This window comes from Salvelinus alpinus, chromosome 17, assembly GCF_045679555.1.
Source record: "Salvelinus alpinus chromosome 17, SLU_Salpinus.1, whole genome shotgun sequence".
Taxonomy (NCBI): Eukaryota; Metazoa; Chordata; class Actinopteri; order Salmoniformes; family Salmonidae; genus Salvelinus; species Salvelinus alpinus.
In genome coordinates, this window is record NC_092102.1 from 19,471,602 (window position 1) to 19,492,857 (window position 21,256).

Here is a 21,256-nt window from a genome sequence, read left to right on the forward strand (position 1 = left end):
CAACCACCAGCTCCCTTTTCACAAGACTGTTAGAATACACAATCTTAATTAAATCCTCATAATGGTAGCTGGGCGCTTTGCATTGTAAACCTCCACAAACTGACTTTTAATGCTGGTGTGTTAGACAGACCACCCCGGATTGGGCGGTTTTGGTGGGCTTCCTGCGGGAACGGATTAGTTTGCCTATTAAGCCAAGAGCCAAGGAGGGCAAACGAACGCAGGAGGAGAGGGTGTAGTACACAACCCAGTACCTACCCTACTGCCTGTAACCTCCCTCAGGGCCTTACAGTTAAGACAGGCTTAATAATGGCATTACAGTTACAGACAGACAGACAGACAGACAGACAAACAGATATGCCCCCTGTCTAATTCCCCCTCCTGTCCTGGACCTCCCCGATGCCCCAGGATACTGAGGCCTAGTCCAACAAGTCAGACAATTGTTTCCAAAATATTACACTTGATTAAAACTGGAGGGTAACTGAGGCTGGGGGAGGATTGGGGAAGCTCTCTGAGGCTGGGGGAGGCTAACTGAGGCTGGGGGAGGATTGGGGAAGCTCTCTGAGGCTGGGGGAGGCTAAGGGATTCTGGTGGGCCTGGGGAAATGGTCCATTTGGATATGGTAGAGTGCCAGATCCTCCCTAGTGGGGTGGCCGAGGTCAGGGGCAGGAGCTGGGAGGGAAGCTTCTGTTCCCACAATGAGTAGAACAGCAGTGACTGGCTATATAATAGACCTGCAGTGTGTGTGTGTGTGTGTTGAAGTGTACAATGGCAGCTACTGTGTGACATGAATGTAAACAATAATTCAATGTACATTTTCCTAGATTGTTCTAATAGCCGTTTAGAGACCAAGCTCACAGTGCTACTTCATTTACATTTTTTCTAGGACAAGGCCAGTCATAGCGAGGGGTCTCTCTCATTTACCAGTCCCCTACTACAACCAGATTCAATCAAGGGCCTATACAACTGCATTATGCACAGCTCTGACCACTAACACACTTTCTCTTGAAATATATTTTTTAACAGATACGTCTGTCCTTAGTTCCAACTCAGCATAGAAACTGAAGTGCTAAGAGTGAAACAAAGAATGGCGGCCTTTATAGAAACGTGTCATCGGGCAGGCTTGATAAACGAGGGGCGGTTAAGAGCGACAGGCGGGGGGGACAAAGACCTCTTTCACCACTCTGGGTAGTGACAGACCAATGAGAGGGAGAACAGAGGGAGAGCTACCTGGTCCTGGTGCTGGTTGGATCAATAGGGCCAGTGTGTGCCAGGGGCAGTGGTACTCACACTAACAACACCACGGAGTGGAAAATTAGAGGGCGGCCTGTGAACTAACCAGCGCATCGTGCCCCTGGTCCCACAGATCCCCCTATTTCCATGTCCCTACTGCCCCAGCTCCACCCCTCCCAGTCTCCCTGCAGCCCTTTAATGTTAATCACCACAGCGGGACCACCACCACCCCACGCCCTCTGACCCCTTCCTCTCAATTACATTATAACCTCATTAGTCAATCCCAGGAGGCTTTCCAAGAGCAGGGCCAGAGCCACTGTCCCAGATCAATACATTCCATGGCTTCAGGCAACTCAGAGGAGCAGAGAGGCAGAGGTTCAACCCTCCATCTCAGCTCTATTCCAAAGGAAAGTCCCTAGTCACTTCCATCCACTTGTCCTGTTTATTTGAACTATTTGACAACATGAAATACCACCAGAGGCAACAACAAGCTCTACTCATCACTCAAGAAGCCAGTTGCATTAATAGCACACTGTTCCAATAACTCTCGCCATCTGTCCTTGCTAAGGGCCTCACCAGGTTAGTGTGCTCAGCCAGCTGGTCTCTGTGGACGTCTCTCCTCTCGATGTGGTGATCCTGGCCGGGCACAAGTAGGGGAGGCTGCTCTGTGGACGACTGCTGGAGCTGAGGAGACCGAGGGAAAGAACATACACCACCCATTAGGACAGAGACCTCACCCATGACAGACGAGCAGACCACCCATTAGGTCAATACATTACAGACAGAAACCTCACACATGGGAGACGAGCACACCACCCTTTCTGTCAATATAGGGAGTGACGTTAGTGACCCATCATTATCCTTGTTATTAATCTAGTGAATGTGAGGTCTCATTCACATGGTTTCCCATAGAAACACACTGTAGTGCGCAAAGAAAATCAGATCACAGCTAAATGGGAAACCTCTTCTGCCTCATCTCAGCATCTGGCCATTTAGAAGTTTGAAACAGAAACAAGCGACTACCCAAGAGTCATCGGTTCCCATGAAAAACCTGAGGCTTAAACCCTGCAGAAGGGGTCCTAATGTTAGAAGTTGAGTGAGTGTATCAGTACAGAAGAGGTTCATCAAGCTGTGCTGAGCTGAGGGAAGTGCTGAGAGATCAAAGTGTTAGTGGGGATGGTGTCCTGGGTGGGGCTGGTTAGGGCTGACTGGGCAGGGAGGGTGGAGGTGGGTGTAGAGACTGTTAATCACACACTGAATTAGAACCTGTGGGACATCTTCACAGTGCCCGTCTCTCTGAAGTGTTCTAGCCTCACAGATGTCTGTCAGCCTCATGTGACCCTGAGAAGGGAGTGGGAGTGTGTGTGTGTGTGTGTGTGTGTGTGTGTGTGTGTGTGTGTGTGTGTGTGTGTGTGTGTGTGTGTGTGTGTGTGTGTGTGTGTGTGTGTGTGTGTGTGTGTGTGTGTGTGTGTGTGTCTGTGTCTGTGTCTGTGTCTGTGTCTGTGTCTGTGTCTGTGTCTGTGTCTATGTTGACCGAGAGAGACAATGAGTTCAAGACTTGCTGTACCCTTGCAAAAGTGTAAACAACATACTTTTAACATAAACATTAAAATAATGTTTAAACCTGTCATACATCAAAAGACATTCCAATGATTGATTGCTCACCTTGAGCTGCATGTAGTTGATGGAGTGGTTGGTGGTGCAGTTGAGGGGTCCCTCAGTAGAGATCTCCAGAGGGTAGAGGAGACCCTGTCCCTGAACACTGAGAGGACAACTGAGCTGAAGCACTGTGTGGCTAATACCACTGGGGCCTTTGTTCACCAGCTGACAGACAGCGGAAAGAACGAGGGAGAAAAGGAGAGAGAGATGGAAGGAAAGACGGAAAAAGAGAGCAATTAGTTAAAAGAATATTACAAGCATATAACCCCCCCAGCTAGTCTTTGCTAAAAATTTACCCGTTCTGGTTTGACCCAGACTTCCAGGAAATGTCATCTAAACTTGAGCACTGTTTTTCTTTCTGCTATGTGAAAGATGGTCCGGTGTGATGTCATCTAAACTTGAGCACTGTTTTTCTTTCTGCTATGTGAAAGAAGGTCCGGTGTGATGTCATCTAAACTTGAGCACTGTTTTTCTTTCTGCTATGTGAAAGGTGGTCCGGTGTGATGTCATCTAAACTTGAGCACTGTTTTTCTTTCTGCTATGTGAAAGATGGTCCGGTGTGATGTCATCTAAACTTGAGCACTGTTTTTCTTTCTGCTATGTGAAAGGTGGTCCGGTGTGATGTCATCTAAACTTGAGCACTGTTTTTCTTTCTGCTATGTGAAAGATGGTCCGGTGTGATGTCATCTAAACTTGAGCACTGTTTTTCTTTCTGCTATGTGAAAGGTGGTCCGGTGTGATGTCATCTAAACTTGAGCACTGTTTTTCTTTCTGCTATGTGAAAGGTGGTCCGGTGTGATGTCATCTAAACTTGAGCACTGTTTTTCTTTCTGCTATGTGAAAGGTGGTCCGGTGTGATGTCTATCACGGGAGACTAGGTTGTCCTTACAAATTGAGTTAGACCTGTAATGATGTAAAGCTCAAAACAAATCCCTGTGCTTCCTGGAATGTGTCTCTTCTCTTTCTTCTTTCTCCTTTGACTTCTCTGCAGCCCCAGGAAGTAGTGTCTGGTCTGCTTCTACACAAAGGTTAGTGTCTGGTCTGGTCTGCTTCTACACAAAGGTTAGTGTCTGGTCTGGTCTGCTTCTACACAAAGGTTATTGTCTGGTCTGGTCTGCTTCTACACAAAGGTTAGTGTCTGGTCTGGTCTGCTTCTACACAAAGGTTATTGTCTGGTCTGGTCTGCTTCTACACAAAGGTTATTGTCTGGTCTGGTCTGGTCTGCTTCTACACAAAGGTTAGTGTCTGGTCTGGTCTGGTCTGCTTCTACACAAAGGTTATTGTCTGGTCTGGTCTGCTTCTACACAAAGGTTAGTGTCTGGTCTGGTCTGCTTCTACACAAAGGTTAGTGTCTGGTCTGGTCTGCTTCTACACAAAGGTTGGTGTCTGGTCTGGTCTGCTTCTACACAAAGGTTAGTGTCTGGTCTGGTCTGCTTCTACACAAAGGTTATTGTCTGGTCTGGTCTGCTTCTACACAAAGGTTATTGTCTGGTCTGGTCTGGTCTGCTTCTACACAAAGGTTATTGTCTGGTCTGGTCTGGTCTGCTTCTACACAAAGGTTATTGTCTGGTCTGGTCTGCTTCTACACAAAGGTTAGTGTCTGGTCTGGTCTGCTTCTACACAAAGGTTATTGTCTGGTCTGGTCTGCTTCTACACAAAGGTTATTGTCTGGTCTGGTCTGCTTCTACACAAAGGTTATTGTCTGGTCTGGTCTGCTTCTACACAAAGGTTATTGTCTGGTCTGGTCTGCTTCTACACAAAGGTTATTGTCTGGTCTGGTCTGGTCTGCTTCTACACAAAGGTTATTGTCTGGTCTGGTCTGCTTCTACACAAAGGTTATTGTCTGGTCTGGTCTGCTTCTACACAAAGGTTATTGTCTGGTCTGGTCTGCTTCTACACAAAGGTTATTGTCTGGTCTGGTCTGCTTCTACACAAAGGTTATTGTCTGGTCTGGTCTGCTTCTACACAAAGGTTATTGTCTGGTCTGGTCTGCTTCTACACAAAGGTTATTGTCTGGTCTGGTCTGCTTCTACACAAAGGTTATTGTCTGGTCTGGTCTGCTTCTACACAAAGGTTATTGTCTGGTCTGGTCTGCTTCTACACAAAGGTTATTGTCTGGTCTGGTCTGCTTCTACACAAAGGTTATTGTCTGGTCTGGTCTGGTCTGCTTCTGCACAAAGGTTATTGTCTGGTCTGGTCTGCTTCTACACAAAGGTTATTGTCTGGTCTGGTCTGCTTCTACACAAAGGTTATTGTCTGGTCTGGTCTGCTTCTACACAAAGGTTATTGTCTGGTCTGGTCTGCTTCTACACAAAGGTTATTGTCTGGTCTGGTCTGCTTCTACACAAAGGTTAGTGTCTGGTCTGGTCTGGTCTGCTTCTACACAAAGGTTATTGTCTGGTCTGGTCTGCTTCTACACAAAGGTTATTGTCTGGTCTGGTCTGCTTCTACACAAAGGTTATTGTCTGATCTGGTCTGCTTCTACACAAAGGTTGGTGTCTGGTCTGGTCTGCTTCTACACAAAGGTTATTGTCTGGTCTGGTCTGCTTCTACACAAAGGTTATTGTCTGGTCTGGTCTGCTTCTACACAAAGGTTAGTGTCTGGTCTGGTCTGCTTCTACACAAAGGTTAGTGTCTGGTCTGGTCTGCTTCTACACAAAGGTTATTGTCTGGTCTGGTCTGGTCTGCTTCTACACAAAGGTTAGTGTCTGGTCTGGTCTGGTCTGCTTCTACACAAAGGTTATTGTCTGGTCTGGTCTGCTTCTACACAAAGGTTATTGTCTGGTCTGGTCTGCTTCTACACAAAGGTTATTGTCTGATCTGGTCTGCTTCTACACAAAGGTTGGTGTCTGGTCTGGTCTGCTTCTACACAAAGGTTATTGTCTGGTCTGGTCTGCTTCTACACAAAGGTTATTGTCTGGTCTGGTCTGCTTCTACACAAAGGTTAGTGTCTGGTCTGGTCTGCTTCTACACAAAGGTTAGTGTCTGGTCTGGTCTGCTTCTACACAAAGGTTAGTGTCTGGTCTGGTCTGCTTCTACAAAAAAAGTTAGTGTCCGCAAAGTACTGCCTGCTGCTACAGACCTGCTTAAGGCCAGAGTCTGCTGTATAGAACTCTCTGCCACACTACATCCTGATGAGTCTGCCCAGCCAGCTAGCAGCTATCCTCCTGGAGGGCCTCTGGCTCCTTACATTGAAACACGTCCACTCACGGTTTGGCTGCATTCACCTTTGTCTATGCATTGAATGTCCCATTGGTTCTTCCCAACCTAAACTTAATCCTAACCCCAACCCTTTGACTCCTTACCTCATAGACGTGTTGGACTGCAGGCCCGATGTCCTGCTCCACCTGGGGGCTCTTGGACACCTTCCAGTTGGGGGGAGGGAAGAAGACCTTGTCTGGCCGGGAGACTCTTCAAAACAGAGGGAAAGAAAGCATGAGACTGTGTGGGGAGAAAAATAAAACAACTTTTAAGGAGTTCCAAAAGGTTTTTGCTCTGGTGGGGAAAATCTAACACAGAGATTCCTCCCACCCCTGGACTTCTCTCTGACTTCCTCTGGACTCACCCTTGTAAAATAACATCGGCCTGGACAACCACCTCCAACTTGTAGGGAACCACCTCGCTGTGGGAATTATTCTCATTTTTACTGTGGAGAGAAAGCGAGAGAGGAAGAGAGGGGGATGAATTAGAGAAAACACACCTCTGCAGCTATATGGTGATATTGGAGTACTGTGGTATTTTTGATGGTCTGTATCCTACAAGTTTAGCCTTCAATTATTTTGTCAGTGACACATAACACATGTCCAGTTATAGTCCCAGTTCAAACATATGCCTAGAGAGGTGATGTAACTGAGTCATACCTGCGGATCTGCAGTTCAAACTGAACCGTCTTGCGTGTATCCTTCAGTCGTGGCACAGTGAAGCGCAGACCTGCCCACAGCTGCAGATGAGGAGAAGCAATGTGATCAGGGACAAGGGGTTGATGCCAACATGACGTGAGGCAAGAGAGTTCCAAATGTCTAAGGGGGATGATGCAACCAACATATCTAAAGCTAACCTTGTAAGGGCATTAGGAAACATGTGCACTATTTTGATACTATTTTGACACATACAGTACAGCGACGGTGAGTATACTCTATGTTATACAATAATAACAGCATACCGGGGGCCAGAGTCCCCGAAAGGATAACAGTCCTGTACTCTCTTTCTCTCTCCTCCCAACTGTTCTGTTGTCTTCAGGGGTCAATCGGTCAGTCAGTCGGTACTCCCTGTCTGCCTGCCTGGCTGGCACATACACAGCTGTAATACACCTGGGCCTGCAGGTCCAGGCGGTCTGGGACTTCCTGTCTGCCTGCCTGGCTGGCACATACACAGCTGTAATACACCTGGGCCTGCAGGTCCAGACGGTCTGGGACTTCCTGTCTGCCTGCCTGGCTGGCACATACACAGCTGTAATACACCTGGGCCTGCAGGTCCAGGCAGTCTGGGACTTCCTGTCTGCCTGCCTGGCTGGCACATACACAGCTGTAATACACCTGGGCCTGCAGGTCCAGGCAGTCTGGGACTTCCTGTCTGCATGCCTGGCTGGCACATACACAGCTGTAATACACCTGGGCCTGCAGGTCCAGACAGTCTGGGACTTCCTGCTTACAGTATTCTGTTTTGCTGCCCTTTAATTCAACTGTAATTTCATGCCCCTTTTGTTTTCCAGCGAGTTGAGAGCTTTTACTGTTTAACTGTGTAGTGTGAGTGTGTATCGAACTGCAAATGTGCACTGTAAAAAACTATTAAAATACTGCTCATAAACATTCTATGCCATTGTGAATTATAACTAACGCACTACAGAGACAAACTGGGCAAAGTACAGTATCCTCAGCGCATTGGGTACTACAATGGCAGTATCTATACTATATGTTTGTTGCATACTAAAGTTTTTCAATTTTAGTTTACACTTTGAATACAACCATTCTATCAGAAAACCTTCTTAACCTCTCCAACAATGTCCACTTTACAGTCTTCCTCTGCAGTCAGACACATTAGGAGGGAACCTCTGCTCAGAGCAGAGAAGTAGACCAGCTTCTTGCTACTCGGACAGGAACTTCCTCTCTGGACACTGCTGTGACATGAAAGGAGAGCCTTTCCTGTCCAGTTCAGTTCTCTACCACTCAACCCCTGGACGACACACAGTCCCTTCCTTCACACACTAGGAAACATTGATGTTGTGCTAGCTCCAATTACTTTTCTACCACTAAACAGATCTCAGAGGGCTAGACTAGCTATTCCACCAGTGAAGAGTATTGCTTACGAGTAGGGCCAGGACCATGTGACCTAACCAGGAAAAACTGCTCACTCCATTCATAACCAATGCCCTTCAGAAAGGTCTTGAGTAGAACCAGGCCCAAAGTTTATTTTTTATATCATGTGACCTCATTCTCATTTTGATGAAGACCAAGATGGCCGAAACAAAAATCAATGATTTTTCACGCCAAGAGCCAGAGCTGCTCCTGTTTTCCACCCATGTGACCTAACCAGGAAATACTCCTGGCCCTACTCATGACCAATCTTCAGAAGGGCAAGCAGAACATGAATCCTTGACTTACGCTGGTGCCAGACTTCATAGGGTTGCCCAGGTCACAGCTGAGGTAGCGGGTCTGGTTCTCTGTCTCGTAGCTACAGGTTAGCTGGGTCAGGCTCTGGGAGAGAGAGAAGAGAGAGAGAGAGAGAGAGAGAGAGAGAGAGAGAGAGAGAGAGAGAGAGAGAGAGAGAGAGAGAGAGAGAGAGAGAGAGAGAGAGAGAGAGACCAAGAGAGACCAAGAGAGACCAAGAGAGACCAAGAGAGACCAAGAGAGACCAAGAGAGACCAAGAGAGACAGAGAGCGAGGAGAAAGAGTGCTGGTTTGTCATTGGTTAGAACACAACAAAGAAGAATCATAGATACAGATCTACAGATCAAACACCAAGAACAAACATTTGGTTCCATTTGGCGTTTTCATAACTTCCATAACAGTCCTGTTCCTTATAGATCTCTCATCACAAGTCTTATGAGCCAATAGACTGGGACCCTTACATTACCTCACATCTAATAGTAGTGTTGGGTTCAGGTGAATGTTTAGTAGTTCCTCTCACCTCGTTATTGCGGGCTATACCGCTGTAGTCCGCTTCAGGAGGCAGCACCACGTACAGCTCAGCCTCGTAGGCCCCTCCTTCACCCTCGTTCCGAGCGTTGAAAGTCAAGGTCAGTGAGTTGTCGTCACCTAGGTACACTTCCTTCCGGTCCCTGAGGGCCCAAAAAAAACAGAAATTGATTACTAATCGGGTCAGACGTCAGATCAAGAGGTGTCGGGTCTCCGAGTGTAAATAAGCCCCGGAAGAGGTGGGAGAGGGTGACATTATACTAGAGACAACTGTGAAGGCTGTGTGCACAGTGCATACAGTATAAAGCAGTGTCTGGTCACTAACATACTTGCATGTTCTGTTGCTATAGCCTGATATCCGTGCTTCATCTCTCTCGAAATGGGACACAGCCCAAAACACATCACTTAGATTCATCTCAGGAAATTCCCTCTCCCCTCCCCTTCCCCTGCATCCCCCTCACACACAACTTTTCAAATGTAGCAACAAAGTCATACATGCGTTAGAGCACAGAATAGGAATGTAAAACACCTCCCCCTTCCACTCCCTCCCTTTCTCTCTCCCCACATTTCTTCCTCCATCTCTCGCTCTCTTTCTGAACACAATGAGAGAGGAATTCCACACGAGGGCCACACAGACGCTTCTAATTAGAGCTGAACTCATAAAACCAGGCAGAGAGAGAAAGCAACATGGACCATATTTCAAACACTGATCTTCTATTGGCCAACCAGCCAGCCAGCCTAGTCAGACTCCAACAGCCATCACGCTCTTTAAAGAAAACAAAAGGGATACATTGTAAGAACCCACAAAAACCTAAAACCTCTCCTAAGGGGCATTGGTGGTACAGGTTGTGTGCTTTGGCAGGAAAACAGTATAAATATTTTGATGGATACAATGCTGGGAATTTCATAATTGACCCCTTGCCCCAAGCTACTATTAAACAAAGCATTTAAATAAATGCAGCACTATCATCTGACTGCCAGAGGCAAGTAGTTCATGCATTATGATTTTCCTCAACTGAAATCCCTTATTTGGTCCCGCTTGAATGCCCTTACAGACAAATGTACAAACACCTTCCTAATATTAAGTTGCGCACCCTCCCTTCCATTTTGCCCTCCGAACAGCCTCAATTCATCGGGGCATGGACTCTACAAGGTGTCGAAAGCATTCCACAGGGATGCTGGCCCATGTTGACTCCAATGCTTGACACAGTTTTGTCAAGTTGTCCGGATGTCCTTTGGGTGGTGGACCATTCTTGATACACACGGGAAACTGTTGAGCATGAAAAACCCAGCAGAGTACCATACCTCGTTCAAAGGCACTTAAAAATGTTACCTTGCCCATTCACCCTCTGAATGGCACACATACACAATCCATGTCTCAATTATCTCAAGTCTTAAAAATCCTTCATTAACCCGTCTCCTCCCCTTCATCTACACTGATTGAAGTGGGTTTAATAAGTTACATCAATAAGGGATCATAGCTTTCACCTGGATTCACCTGGTCAGTCTATGTCAGGGAAAGAGCAGGTATTCATAATGTTTTGTACACTCAGGGTATGTAATAGATGACTTTTACAATAGAGAAATGGAATTAGCGCGCAAACAAATATGAACATGAGAGGGCAGAAAGAGAGCAAGGGGGCATGTTATTTTGGAGAAAAATGCCCACAGATTTCTCAAATCAAAGTATGGAGATGCTGTGAATACAACTTCAACAGACGCTGATAGAAGGAGGCTAGAACTGGTTGGAGCACACACACACACACACACACACACACACACACACACACACACACACACACACACACACACACACACACACACACACACACACACACACACACACACACACACACACACACACACACACACACACACACACACACACACACACACAACTCCCTGTTCATACGTTCAAAACAAATCCCTTTCATCTCTCATGTCTCTTTCCCCCAGCTGCCTGACAACCAGTCCTTGCACCTAGACCAGCGCTTCTTCCTGTTTCCAAAGCAGAGTAGTATCTTCGGCGAGTGGAGCATTGTGGGTGTAATAACAGACTGGTCTGCTCTGCAAGCTAAACTAAACAAACGGGTGGAGCACGACACAGCTTTATTTATCCATCAGATCAGAACAACAACAAGGCCGACTCATCTGTATAGTTGGGTGAATAGTTCAACCGTTCATCATACATAGTAGATATATTGTCACGTTCCTGACCTGTTTTCTGTTAGTTTTGTATGTGTTAGTTGGTCAGGACGTGAGTTTGGGTGGGCAGTCTATGTTTTCTGTTTCTATGTTGGTTAATGGGTACCTAATATGGTTCTCAATTAGAGGCAGGTGGTTTTCATCTCCTCTGATTGAGAATCATATTAAGGTAGGTAGTTTCACAGTGTTTGTTTGTGGGTGGTTGTCTCCTGTGTCTGTCTATGTTGCACCATACGGGACTGTTTCGTTCGTTCGTCGTTTTATGTAGTCATTTTCCTGTTCGTTCGTTCTGCGTTACATGTAAGTCCTTACGTTCAGGTTTGTCTACTCCGTTTGTTGTTTTGTTTAGTTTTAAGTGAAGTTCGTGTTGTCGTCTTTACTTTAACCTTTTGTCAATAGGGGGAGCTGTTAGCATTATTTTTTTTTTTACATTTCCAAATTAAACTGCCTCGTACTCAATTCTTGATCGTACAATATGCATATTATTGTTATTATTGGATAGAAAACAGTCTATAGTTTCTATAGGAGTTGAAATTTTGTCTCTGAGTGGTACAGAACAATTTCTACAGCACTTTTCATGACAGGGTTCAGATTTCAGAAATTTTTACCTCTGATCTGGGGTCTGTTTATAAGGCCACAGTGAATGCTATGAAGAAACCGACACTACCTACGTCTTCCTCTGGGTGTCTGTACGTCATCACGTTTTCAATGAAGTCTATGGGACGTTCACAGCCATTATAAATGACAAAAATGTACAGAGACCCCTCTTTCTCAACGTGCGCCTCAAGCGTGAAGGCCATCGGACCTGCCTCGTTCCAAATCGTTTTCTAACCAGCAGTATTTCTCCGGTCATGTTTTCAGTCGTTATAGTTGTTAAAAACATCATAATGTAGTGAATTTTAACCGTTTTATATCAATTTATATCCGTTTAGTGCGATTTTGAGGAATTTCTTTGTCGTGCACTCTGAAAGTTTGGACACGCTTTAGGGTGTCGGTCGTTGGTGATGGACATTTCGAAGGACAGAGGACATCTATCGACCAAAAGACGTTTATAACATAGAAAGGATACATTGCCCAAGAATATGATGGAAGATCAGCTCAAAGTAAGCAATATTTAATATGATAAACCGTGTTTCTGTCGAAATATTTTAAACGCATACATCGCCATTTTGTTTGGTATAGCTTCACTTGGCCAACCCTGTATTGAAAAGTAAGGATAATTTTAAAAATGTAAATCAGCGGTTGCATTAAGAACTAATTTGTCTTTCGATTCCTGTCAACCCTGTATTTTTTAGTCAAGTATATGATTAGCTTTTAATTAAACTAGATCACTCTGATAGATGACGTCAGACATATTGAGGCTTGATTTCCTAGTATTTTCATTGTGTAACCACGGTTTTGTATGGCTAAATATGCACCTTTTCGAACAAACTGTATATGTATGTTGTAAAATGATGTTACAGGAGTGTCATCGGAAGAATTCTGAGAAGGTTAGTGAAAAAATTAATATCTTTTGGCGGTGGTTACGTTATAGCGCTCTTTGGCTGGAATCGATGCTCTGGTAACGTTGGAACATGTAGTATGCTAACTTATCGATTTATTGTGTTTTCGCTGAAAAACGCTTAGAAAATCTGAAATATGGTCTGAAATCACAAGAACTGGGTCTTTCCATTGCTATGCTTTGTCTATTTTTATGAAATGTTTTATGATGAGTAAATTGGTCATACACGTTGCTCTATCTAGTAATTCTAGTGGATTTGTGATGGTCGGTGCAATTGTAAACTGTGATTTCTACCTGAAATATGCACTTTTTTCTAACAAAAACTATCCTATACCATGAATATGTTATCAGACTGTCATCTGATGGTTTTTTTTATAGGTTATTGGCTATCAATATCTTAGTTGAGCCGAATTGGTGATAGCACCTGAAGGAGTAAGAAACTGATGGAGTTAGAATAGTGGTGTATTTTGCTAACGTGTTTAGCTAATAGATTTACATATTTTGTCTTCCCTGTAAAACATTTTAAAAATCTGAAATGGTGGCTTTATTCACAAGATCTGTATCTTTCATCTGGTGTCTTGGACTTGTGATTTAATGATATTTAGATGCTACTATCTACTTCTGAAGCTATGCTATCTATGCTAATCAGTGTGTGGGGGGTGGGGGGTGCTCCCGGATCCGGGTTTCTGAGGCAGTAAAAGTTAATAAATATCATGTCAAATCACAAGTCTGCATTTTGGTTCGATCCCTGCTCCTCCTCTTCGTATGAAGTGGAAGAGGAACGCCGTTACTGAACCACCCACCAATCCAGAACCAAGCAGCGTGAGTTCGAGCAGTGGACATGGGAGGATGTATTAAATGGAAAAGGTTGCTACACATGGGAGGAGATCCGAGCTGGAAGAGATCGCCTCCCATGGGAACAGCTGGAGGCGATTAGGAGAGCGGAGGCAACCGGAGAGAGGAACCGCAATTATGAAGGTACCCGGCTAGCAAGGAAGCCCGAGAAGAAACCCCAAAAATTTATTGGGGGGGGCTAAGAGGTAGTGGGCCAAGGGCAGGTAGGAGACCTGCGCCCACTTCCCAGGCTTACCGTGGAGAGCGGGAGTACGGGCAGACACCGTGTTACGCAGTAGAGCGCACGGTGTCTCCTGTACGTGTGCATAGCCCGGTGCGGGTTATTCCACCTCCCTGCACTGGTAGGGCTAGATTGGGCATTGAGCCAGGTGTCATGAGGCCGGCTCAACGCGTCTGGTCTCCAGTGCGTCTTCTCGGGCCGGCATTCATGGCACCAGCCTTACGTATGGTGTCCCCGGTTCGCCTACATAGCCCGGTGCGGGTTATTCCACCTCCCCGCACTGGTCGGGCGACGGGGAGCATTCAACCAGGTAAGGTTGGACAGGCTCAGTGCTCAAGGGAGCCAGTACGCCTGCACGGTACGGTATTTCCGGCGCTACCTCCCAGCCCAGTACCACCAGTGCCTACACCACGCACCAGGCTTCCAGTGCGTTTTCAGAGCCCTGTTCCTCCTCCACGCACTTTTCCTATGGTGCATGTATCCAGTTCGGTGCCTCCAGTTCCGGCAACACGCACTAAGCCTCCTGTGCGTCTCCAGAGCCCTGTACGCACTGTTCCTTCTCCCCGTACTCTTCCTGATGTGCGTGCCCTCAGCCCGGTGCCACCAGTGCCGGTACCACGCACCAGGCCTATAGTGCGCTTCGAGAGGTCAGTGTGCCCTGTCCCTGCTCCACGCACTCTTCCTATGGTGCGTGTCTCCAGCCCAGTGCCTCCAGTTCCGGCACCACGCACTAAGCCACCTGTGCGTCTCCAGAGTCCTGTACACACTGTTCCTTCTCCCCGCACTCGCCCTGAGGTGCGTGCCCTTAGCCCGGTACCACCAGTGCCGGTACCACGCACCAGGCCTATAGTGCGCTTTGAGAGGTCAGTGTGCCCTGTCCCTGCTCTCCGCACTAGCCTGAAAGTGCGTGTCCTTAGCCCGGTGCCTCCAGTTCCGGCACCACGCACCAGGTCTACAGTGCCATCTGAGCCATCCGTCTCCCCAGCGCCATCTGAGCCATCCGTCTCCCCAGCGCCATCTGAGCCATCCGTCTCCCCAGCGCCATCTGAGCCATCCGTCTCCCCAGCGCCATCTGAGCCATCCGTCTGCCCAGTGCCGTCTGAGCCATCCGTCTGTCCCGAGCCATTAGAGCCGCCCGTCTATTCCGAGCCGTCAGAGCCGTTCGTCAGTCAGGAGCCGCTAGAGCCGTTCTTCAGTCAGGATCTGCCAGAGCCGCCAACCAGACAGGATCTGCCAGAGCCGCCAACAAGACAGGATCTGCCAGAGCCGCCAACCAGACAGGATCTGCCAGAGCCGCCAACCAGACAGGATCTGCCAGAGCCGCCAACCAGACAGGATCTGCCAGAGCCGCCAACCAGACAGGATCTGCCAGAGCCGCCAGTGAGCCATGAGCGTCCAGAGCCGTTAGTGAGCCATGAGCAGCCAGAACCGTCAGCCTGCCATGAGCGTCCAGAGCCGTCAGCCTGCCATGAGCGTCCAGAGCCGTCAGCCTGCCATGAGCGTCCAGAGCCGTCAGCCTGCCATGAGCGTCCAGAGCCGTCAGCCTGCCATGAGCGTCCAGAGCCGTCAGCCTGCCATGAGCGTCCAGAGCCGTCAGCCTGCCATGAGCGTCCGGAGCCGTCATTCATCCAGAACTGCCTCTCAGTCCAGAGCTGTCTCTCTGTCCGGAGCTGCCCTTCAGTCCGGAGTTGCCCCTCTATCCTGAGCTACCTCTCTATCCTGAGCTACCTCTCTATCCTGAGCTATCCCTCTGTCCTGAGCTACCTCTCTGTCCTGAGCTACCTTGTCCCGGAGCTGTCTTTATCTTGGTGTTGCCCCTTAAATTAGGTGGGGGAAATAAGAGGGTGGTCATTCTAAGGGGGAGACGTAAGCTGGGATTGACTATGGTGGGGTGGGGACCTCGCCCTGAGCCTGAGCCACCACCGTGGTCAGATGCCCACCCAGACCCTCCCCTAGACTTTTGGTGGTGCGTTCGGAGTACGCACCTTTTCTAAGGGGTTATGTCACGTTCCTGACCTGTTTTCTGTTAGTTTTGTATGTGTTAGTTGGTCAGGACGTGAGTTTGGGTGGGCAGTCTATGTTTTCTGTTTCTATGTTGGTTAATGGGTACCTAATATGGTTCTCAATTAGAGGCAGGTGGTTTTCATCTCCTCTGATTGAGAATCATATTAAGGTAGGTAGTTTCACAGTGTTTGTTTGTGGGTGGTTGTCTCCTGTGTCTGTCTATGTTGCACCATACGGGACTGTTTCGTTCGTTCGTCGTTTTATGTAGTCATTTTCCTGTTTGTTCGTTCTGCGTTACATGTAAGTCCTTACGTTCAGGTTTGTCTACTCCGTTTGTTGTTTTGTTTAGTTTTAAGTGAAGTTCGTGTTGTAATCTTTACTTTAATAAATATCATGTCAAATCACAAGTCTGCATTTTGGTTCGATCCCTGCTCCTCCTCTTCGTATGAAGTGGAAGAGGAACGCCGTTACATATATTCTCCTGATCTAGTGGCTTTCATGGGTGTTTGGAATAACTCACCCGTGCACCGCCAGCTTTAAGTCAGGAACACAAATGTTGTCTTCTCCACAGTCCAGCAGAATCTGGGCCTAGAGCAGGAAAGAGGAGGAGAGGAATAAGTTAAAGAGTGACAGAGCGTACACAGGATCCACAGTTCCCATTAAAATGAGGCCTACACTTCTTTCAGTTAGACTTAACATACAGAATTAGACACTTTGCTTTGGTGGTAAACATACAATAGAGTAACTGCAGCGGGATAGGACATGTCGTGCAGACCAGAATGACTAATACATTCCAGCCCCCACCACCCACCACCCCCTGAGTAAAGTGTCATCACTACACACCAAACACCTGTAATAATAACCTGTTAAACGCTCTTATCTTCTGGGGGAGGTTAGCGACTATGACCGTGTGTGATGACACAAACAACCCTAATTCAGCGCCATGTCTGACTTCACGTCCCTTTAGAGTGAAATGGGTCGATAAGAAGGCAGGAGAAGCTGTCTGACTGTGTGTAGGATGACAAAACCACCTCCATCATAGAGTGTCCGACTTCCCTTCAGGAGAGGGGACGGATGGGCCAGGAGGCAGGAGCAGCGCCACACACAGCCCAGAGACAGGAGGACACGAAGGAGAAGTGGTACGCCAGGAGGGCCTCTCTGGGGAGGCCAGCAGCTCTCTGTCCACACATCCACCAGCGCCGCACACTGACGTCCACACCACAGCGCACTGCAGCGGACCACAAGCTAGCCACACGCGACGCCACCCAGTGCTCTGCATGCAGGACCATACATGAACCAGAGGGAGGGAGGGGCTGAAGCTGGCACAGAGACATGGGGGAGGAGGGGGTAATCTAGAGGGCTAGAGGCTATGGTGGAAATACTAGAAAGACATGAGCTAAGCAGTAAAGGGTGACCAGTAACCACTGAACGTGTTTGTGTAGCAGGGAAAAGCCCAGGCTTGACGTAGGTAATAGTTTCCCCGTGCGATTCCATCACAGTGTGATGATCATGATGACTTAGATGACGACGAAGATAATAAATAGAAGTAGATTAGAAAGAGAGCGCAGTGCCTCCCCTGTCATTACACAGCCAGGCGTTCTAATTTAAGACACCGGGGTAACCATAGTAACCACCAGCTCACTTACTCTGCCCCTTCAGCGTGTGCTGGCCCATATACAGACTCAGTCAATCAGGGTAAAAGCTATTTAGAGTCCTATCCTGGCTGCCGTTAAACAACAACTAGCAGAGGGAAGCCAGATGAATAGCGTGTAGTCCGTGTATTGAGGGTACCGTGTGTAGTATACAGTTTCACTCAATAACTGTGTCAAAATCAGCGAAAATAAATCACGGCCCCTGTGTGTCGAATGTATCAGGCATTCACCCATGGGAGCTTCCAGCTTCACTCTCAGAGTTGCGTTTTGTGGATCCATTTTTATTATGTTCCCATTGCTCTGGCTTCACGGCAACATGTGGAGCACATTATAGAGAAACGATTAAACTATGCAGAGAGGCTTCGGTGATCTCTAACTCTCACTCAGCAACCAGAGGGTGTGAGAACTGGGGTGAGCCAGCATGTATATGTAACTGCCAAAATAATGGAAACACTTGAGTAAATGCGAGACACAAAGTATATTGAAAGTAGGTGCTTCCACACAGGTGTGGTTCCTGAGTTAATTAAGCAATTAACATCCAATCATGCTTAGGGTGACATATAAAAATGCTGGGCAGGGCATTATTTTGGCTACCATGGCTATGCCCCCATATGATGACAACGCCCCCATCCACAGGGCATGAGTGGTCACTGAATGGTTTGATGATCATAAAAACGATGTAAACCATACGCCATGGCCGTCTCAGTCACTAGATCTCAACCCAATTTAACACATATTGGTGATTCTGGAGTGGCGCCTGAAATGGCGTTTCCACCACCATCAACAAAACACCAGATGATGGAATTTCTTGTGGAAGAATGGTGTCGCATCCCTCCAATAGAATTCCAGACACTTGTAGAAACTCTGACAAGATGCCTTGAAGCTGTTCTGGCTTGTGGTGTCCCAACGTCCTATTAAGACACTTTATGTTGGTGTTTCCTTTATTTTGGTAGTTACCTGTATGTAGCCTATGCTGCAACAGCCAGCCCAGTACAAACGATGCCATACGGAGGAATCCATAATAAGGTATCATGTATCTGATTAAATCCAGGCTGTAGTAAGTAGACATCCCCTACATTCACACTGGGTATCAATGATTAATGAAATATGTTATCTGAAGTTCAGTTTCGGTACTACAACAACATAGCTTTATCAGGGTTCAGTATTTAGCTCTTGGTTGTAGTGTAAGTACAATACACCACATCTGATGAATCCCCAGCAGCTTTGATATGACAAGGGAACACCAATGACAAAGTTCAGTACTGCCCTGCTCCGAGAGAGAAGAGAGAAATACTGAAAGATGTAGGGGGGGGGGGGGGTGAACTGCAACCTCGGCCAGGGCCTTTCCCAAAACACTCCAATCCAATCCAGTGGTTATTGTTGAGCTCACATAGGGTGCAGCACGCCACAGCTGAAGGCAGGCAGCCCACACGCTGAGTCCTGCTCACGTCTCTCTCTCCCTGCCAGGATAAAACTGGCAAATCTACACCAGATGGCATATGGCCTGTGTGCCGTGAGCAAAGGGCACCAGCGGCCCCACCCAGAAATATCCATTAACCCTGTGTGTCGGGGTCTTACTGTGCACCCCTCGGTCGGAACACGACTCCTATGATCCGTTACACAGCCCAGACAGGCTGAAAGCAGCTATTCCTGGAGGGGCAGTCAAACACTCTCCAACTCCATCTCGACTGTACCATACACACGCCTCACATTTCTCTTGTTGAAAACTGCTTTACAGACCCTCTGGACCCCTTCCCAGCAGAGCGGTTTGGAAATCAACAAGGAGAGCAGCCTGAGTCGTTCTGAGGGGGTGGAGGTCTGGTCAAGGAGAAAACATTACCATCAGCTCTGAGTGAGTGAATGGATTTCCAGCCACGTCTTTCACTACGTCTTGTTCATTAAAACGTGTGCAGTGCTCCACCTCAGTAGATATACGGGGCCTGTTAACGTCGAGTCGTTCTTCAGGGTTAGGGTTAGGAGTGCAGTGCTGGGGGGGGGGGGGGGGGGGGGGGGGCAGAGTCAGACAGAGGGGGGGTGTATTGAAGTACCTTCTGCTCGATGAGCTCGGTGGACTGGTAGTTGAGGATGGGTCTGAGGCCGTGGGAGTCGAACGCTGCCTGAGGATCCAGACTGAAGTTGAGGGAGATGTAGATGGGGGAGAGCTTATCTCTGAACTCCTTATCATCCTGGAGTCAGATAGAGAGAGACAGTGTTCATTAGAAAGAGTGTGCGTGCATGCGTGTTTGTGGGGGTGTGTGTGTGTCTGAGACTTACCCTCAGATAGATCTTGGTGTCGTGACACACGCGCTCTCTGTTCCGCACCCTCACACTCCTCGTGAGCACTGTCTGCTGGGAGTCTACAAACAGAGCCCTCTTCACCCCTCCCTTCTGCTTGTGTTTCAGACGGTCCAACTGCACCTCTACCTGGAAGTCTGGAACACACACACACAGGACACAACCATGAATGTGCCATTGTTTTACACACCATCAATCAGACATTAAAACACACTTGCACACTCTCAAGCAAATAGAGAATCCAGACTATGTAGTTAGTTTACAAATAGCAGGTACAAATAGCAGAGTAACCATATGCATAGAGGGGTAATTAGTGGAATAATTGCTGAGGTTGCGTAAGAGGAGCCTTGTGCTTTGATTGGAACTCATTAAAAGTGGATCAGGGAAGATATGGGGATTCTGGAACCCTGACTCTGCTCTTAATCTCTTTGTCACGATACAATACAGAGCAACAACAAAGTCATTCAACATACATGCAATAACTTGTTATATAAATTGATATTCGTGTGCAATTGAAAGTATGGTATTGTACGTCATCTGGACCAGATGTGGACAGTTGGCTCACCTAGGTTGTCTGGGAGGTACTTCCCATTGGCCGAGAGGCAGAAACTCAGGTTGACACTGTTTAGAACAGAGGAGAACATAACGAAGACATGATGATGAGGGAAGCATATGCATTCATGGCAAAAAGTCAACACACACGCACAGACACCACACTCATTCCCTCTCTTCCTCTTCTCTTTGGCTAAACTCTTACTCTTCAGTTTTCTTACATTACAAGACAAGCAGCATAATGGGTATCACTGTATAATATGGAGCAATGGGTAATGTTGGGAAAGGCATCTGCCTGCTATAGCCAGCCAAGCTAATAACATGGTGTCTCCCCCCCAGCCCAAGCCCCATCCACAGAGTTTAAGAGGATGAAATTGAGCGTCATCTCATGTAGCCCCACAGGCAGGACAGTCAATCAGTGTCTGTATTTATACGGGCCGGGGGCTCTTGCTCTCTCCCATGACATGAGCCACAGCTTCCAAGAGTCAGCAACCCAAACCCCAAGCCCTACGACCAAACTCACACTGACGGGAAAAGAAAGAGCGAAGGAGAGAGGGAGCGAGGGAAAGGGATCAAGGGAACAAAAGAAAAAGAGAGAGCGAAACCGACAGTATAGACAGAACAAAGGAAAGAACACATTTGAAAGAGAATGAAAGAGACAGAGAGGATGTCTATATCTAGGATATATATCCATTATATATTGTGCTCCTGTGTCTCTAGGTTTTTTAGTGTCTGAGTGTGTGCATGCGCACGAGTCTCCACATCCTGATGTTTCCCAGCTGTGTTCCACCACCAAACAATATCTCATTCAAAAGCCACTGCCAAACCTCCTGACCCCTCACTCGCCCTTCTTCCCTCCACCCCCACCTACATCCCTCCCCATCACCAGGCAACGCAGCGTAATCAAGATGTGTATACAACAGTTTCCTTTATGGATCTGGGGACTAGA

General features: G+C 47.4%; 1 protein-coding gene across 1 annotated transcript in view; it reads right to left on the reverse strand.

The window, feature by feature from the left end:
• itga5 (integrin, alpha 5 (fibronectin receptor, alpha polypeptide)) overlaps nucleotides 1-21,256 on the reverse strand; it is a 64,341-nt gene that overhangs the window by 5,262 nt on the left and 37,823 nt on the right. The window contains exons 16-26 of the mRNA XM_071347759.1: nucleotides 20,321-20,376; nucleotides 19,735-19,892; nucleotides 19,509-19,646; nucleotides 16,329-16,396; nucleotides 9,016-9,166; nucleotides 8,490-8,582; nucleotides 6,750-6,829; nucleotides 6,455-6,535; nucleotides 6,195-6,300; nucleotides 2,896-3,054; nucleotides 1,807-1,914 (exon numbers count right to left, since the gene is read on the reverse strand). Of these exons, the coding sequence (XP_071203860.1) occupies nucleotides 1,807-1,914; nucleotides 2,896-3,054; nucleotides 6,195-6,300; nucleotides 6,455-6,535; nucleotides 6,750-6,829; nucleotides 8,490-8,582; nucleotides 9,016-9,166; nucleotides 16,329-16,396; nucleotides 19,509-19,646; nucleotides 19,735-19,892; nucleotides 20,321-20,376 (1,198 nt within the window). The remainder of the gene's footprint in view (nucleotides 1-1,806; nucleotides 1,915-2,895; nucleotides 3,055-6,194; nucleotides 6,301-6,454; nucleotides 6,536-6,749; nucleotides 6,830-8,489; nucleotides 8,583-9,015; nucleotides 9,167-16,328; nucleotides 16,397-19,508; nucleotides 19,647-19,734; nucleotides 19,893-20,320; nucleotides 20,377-21,256) is intronic.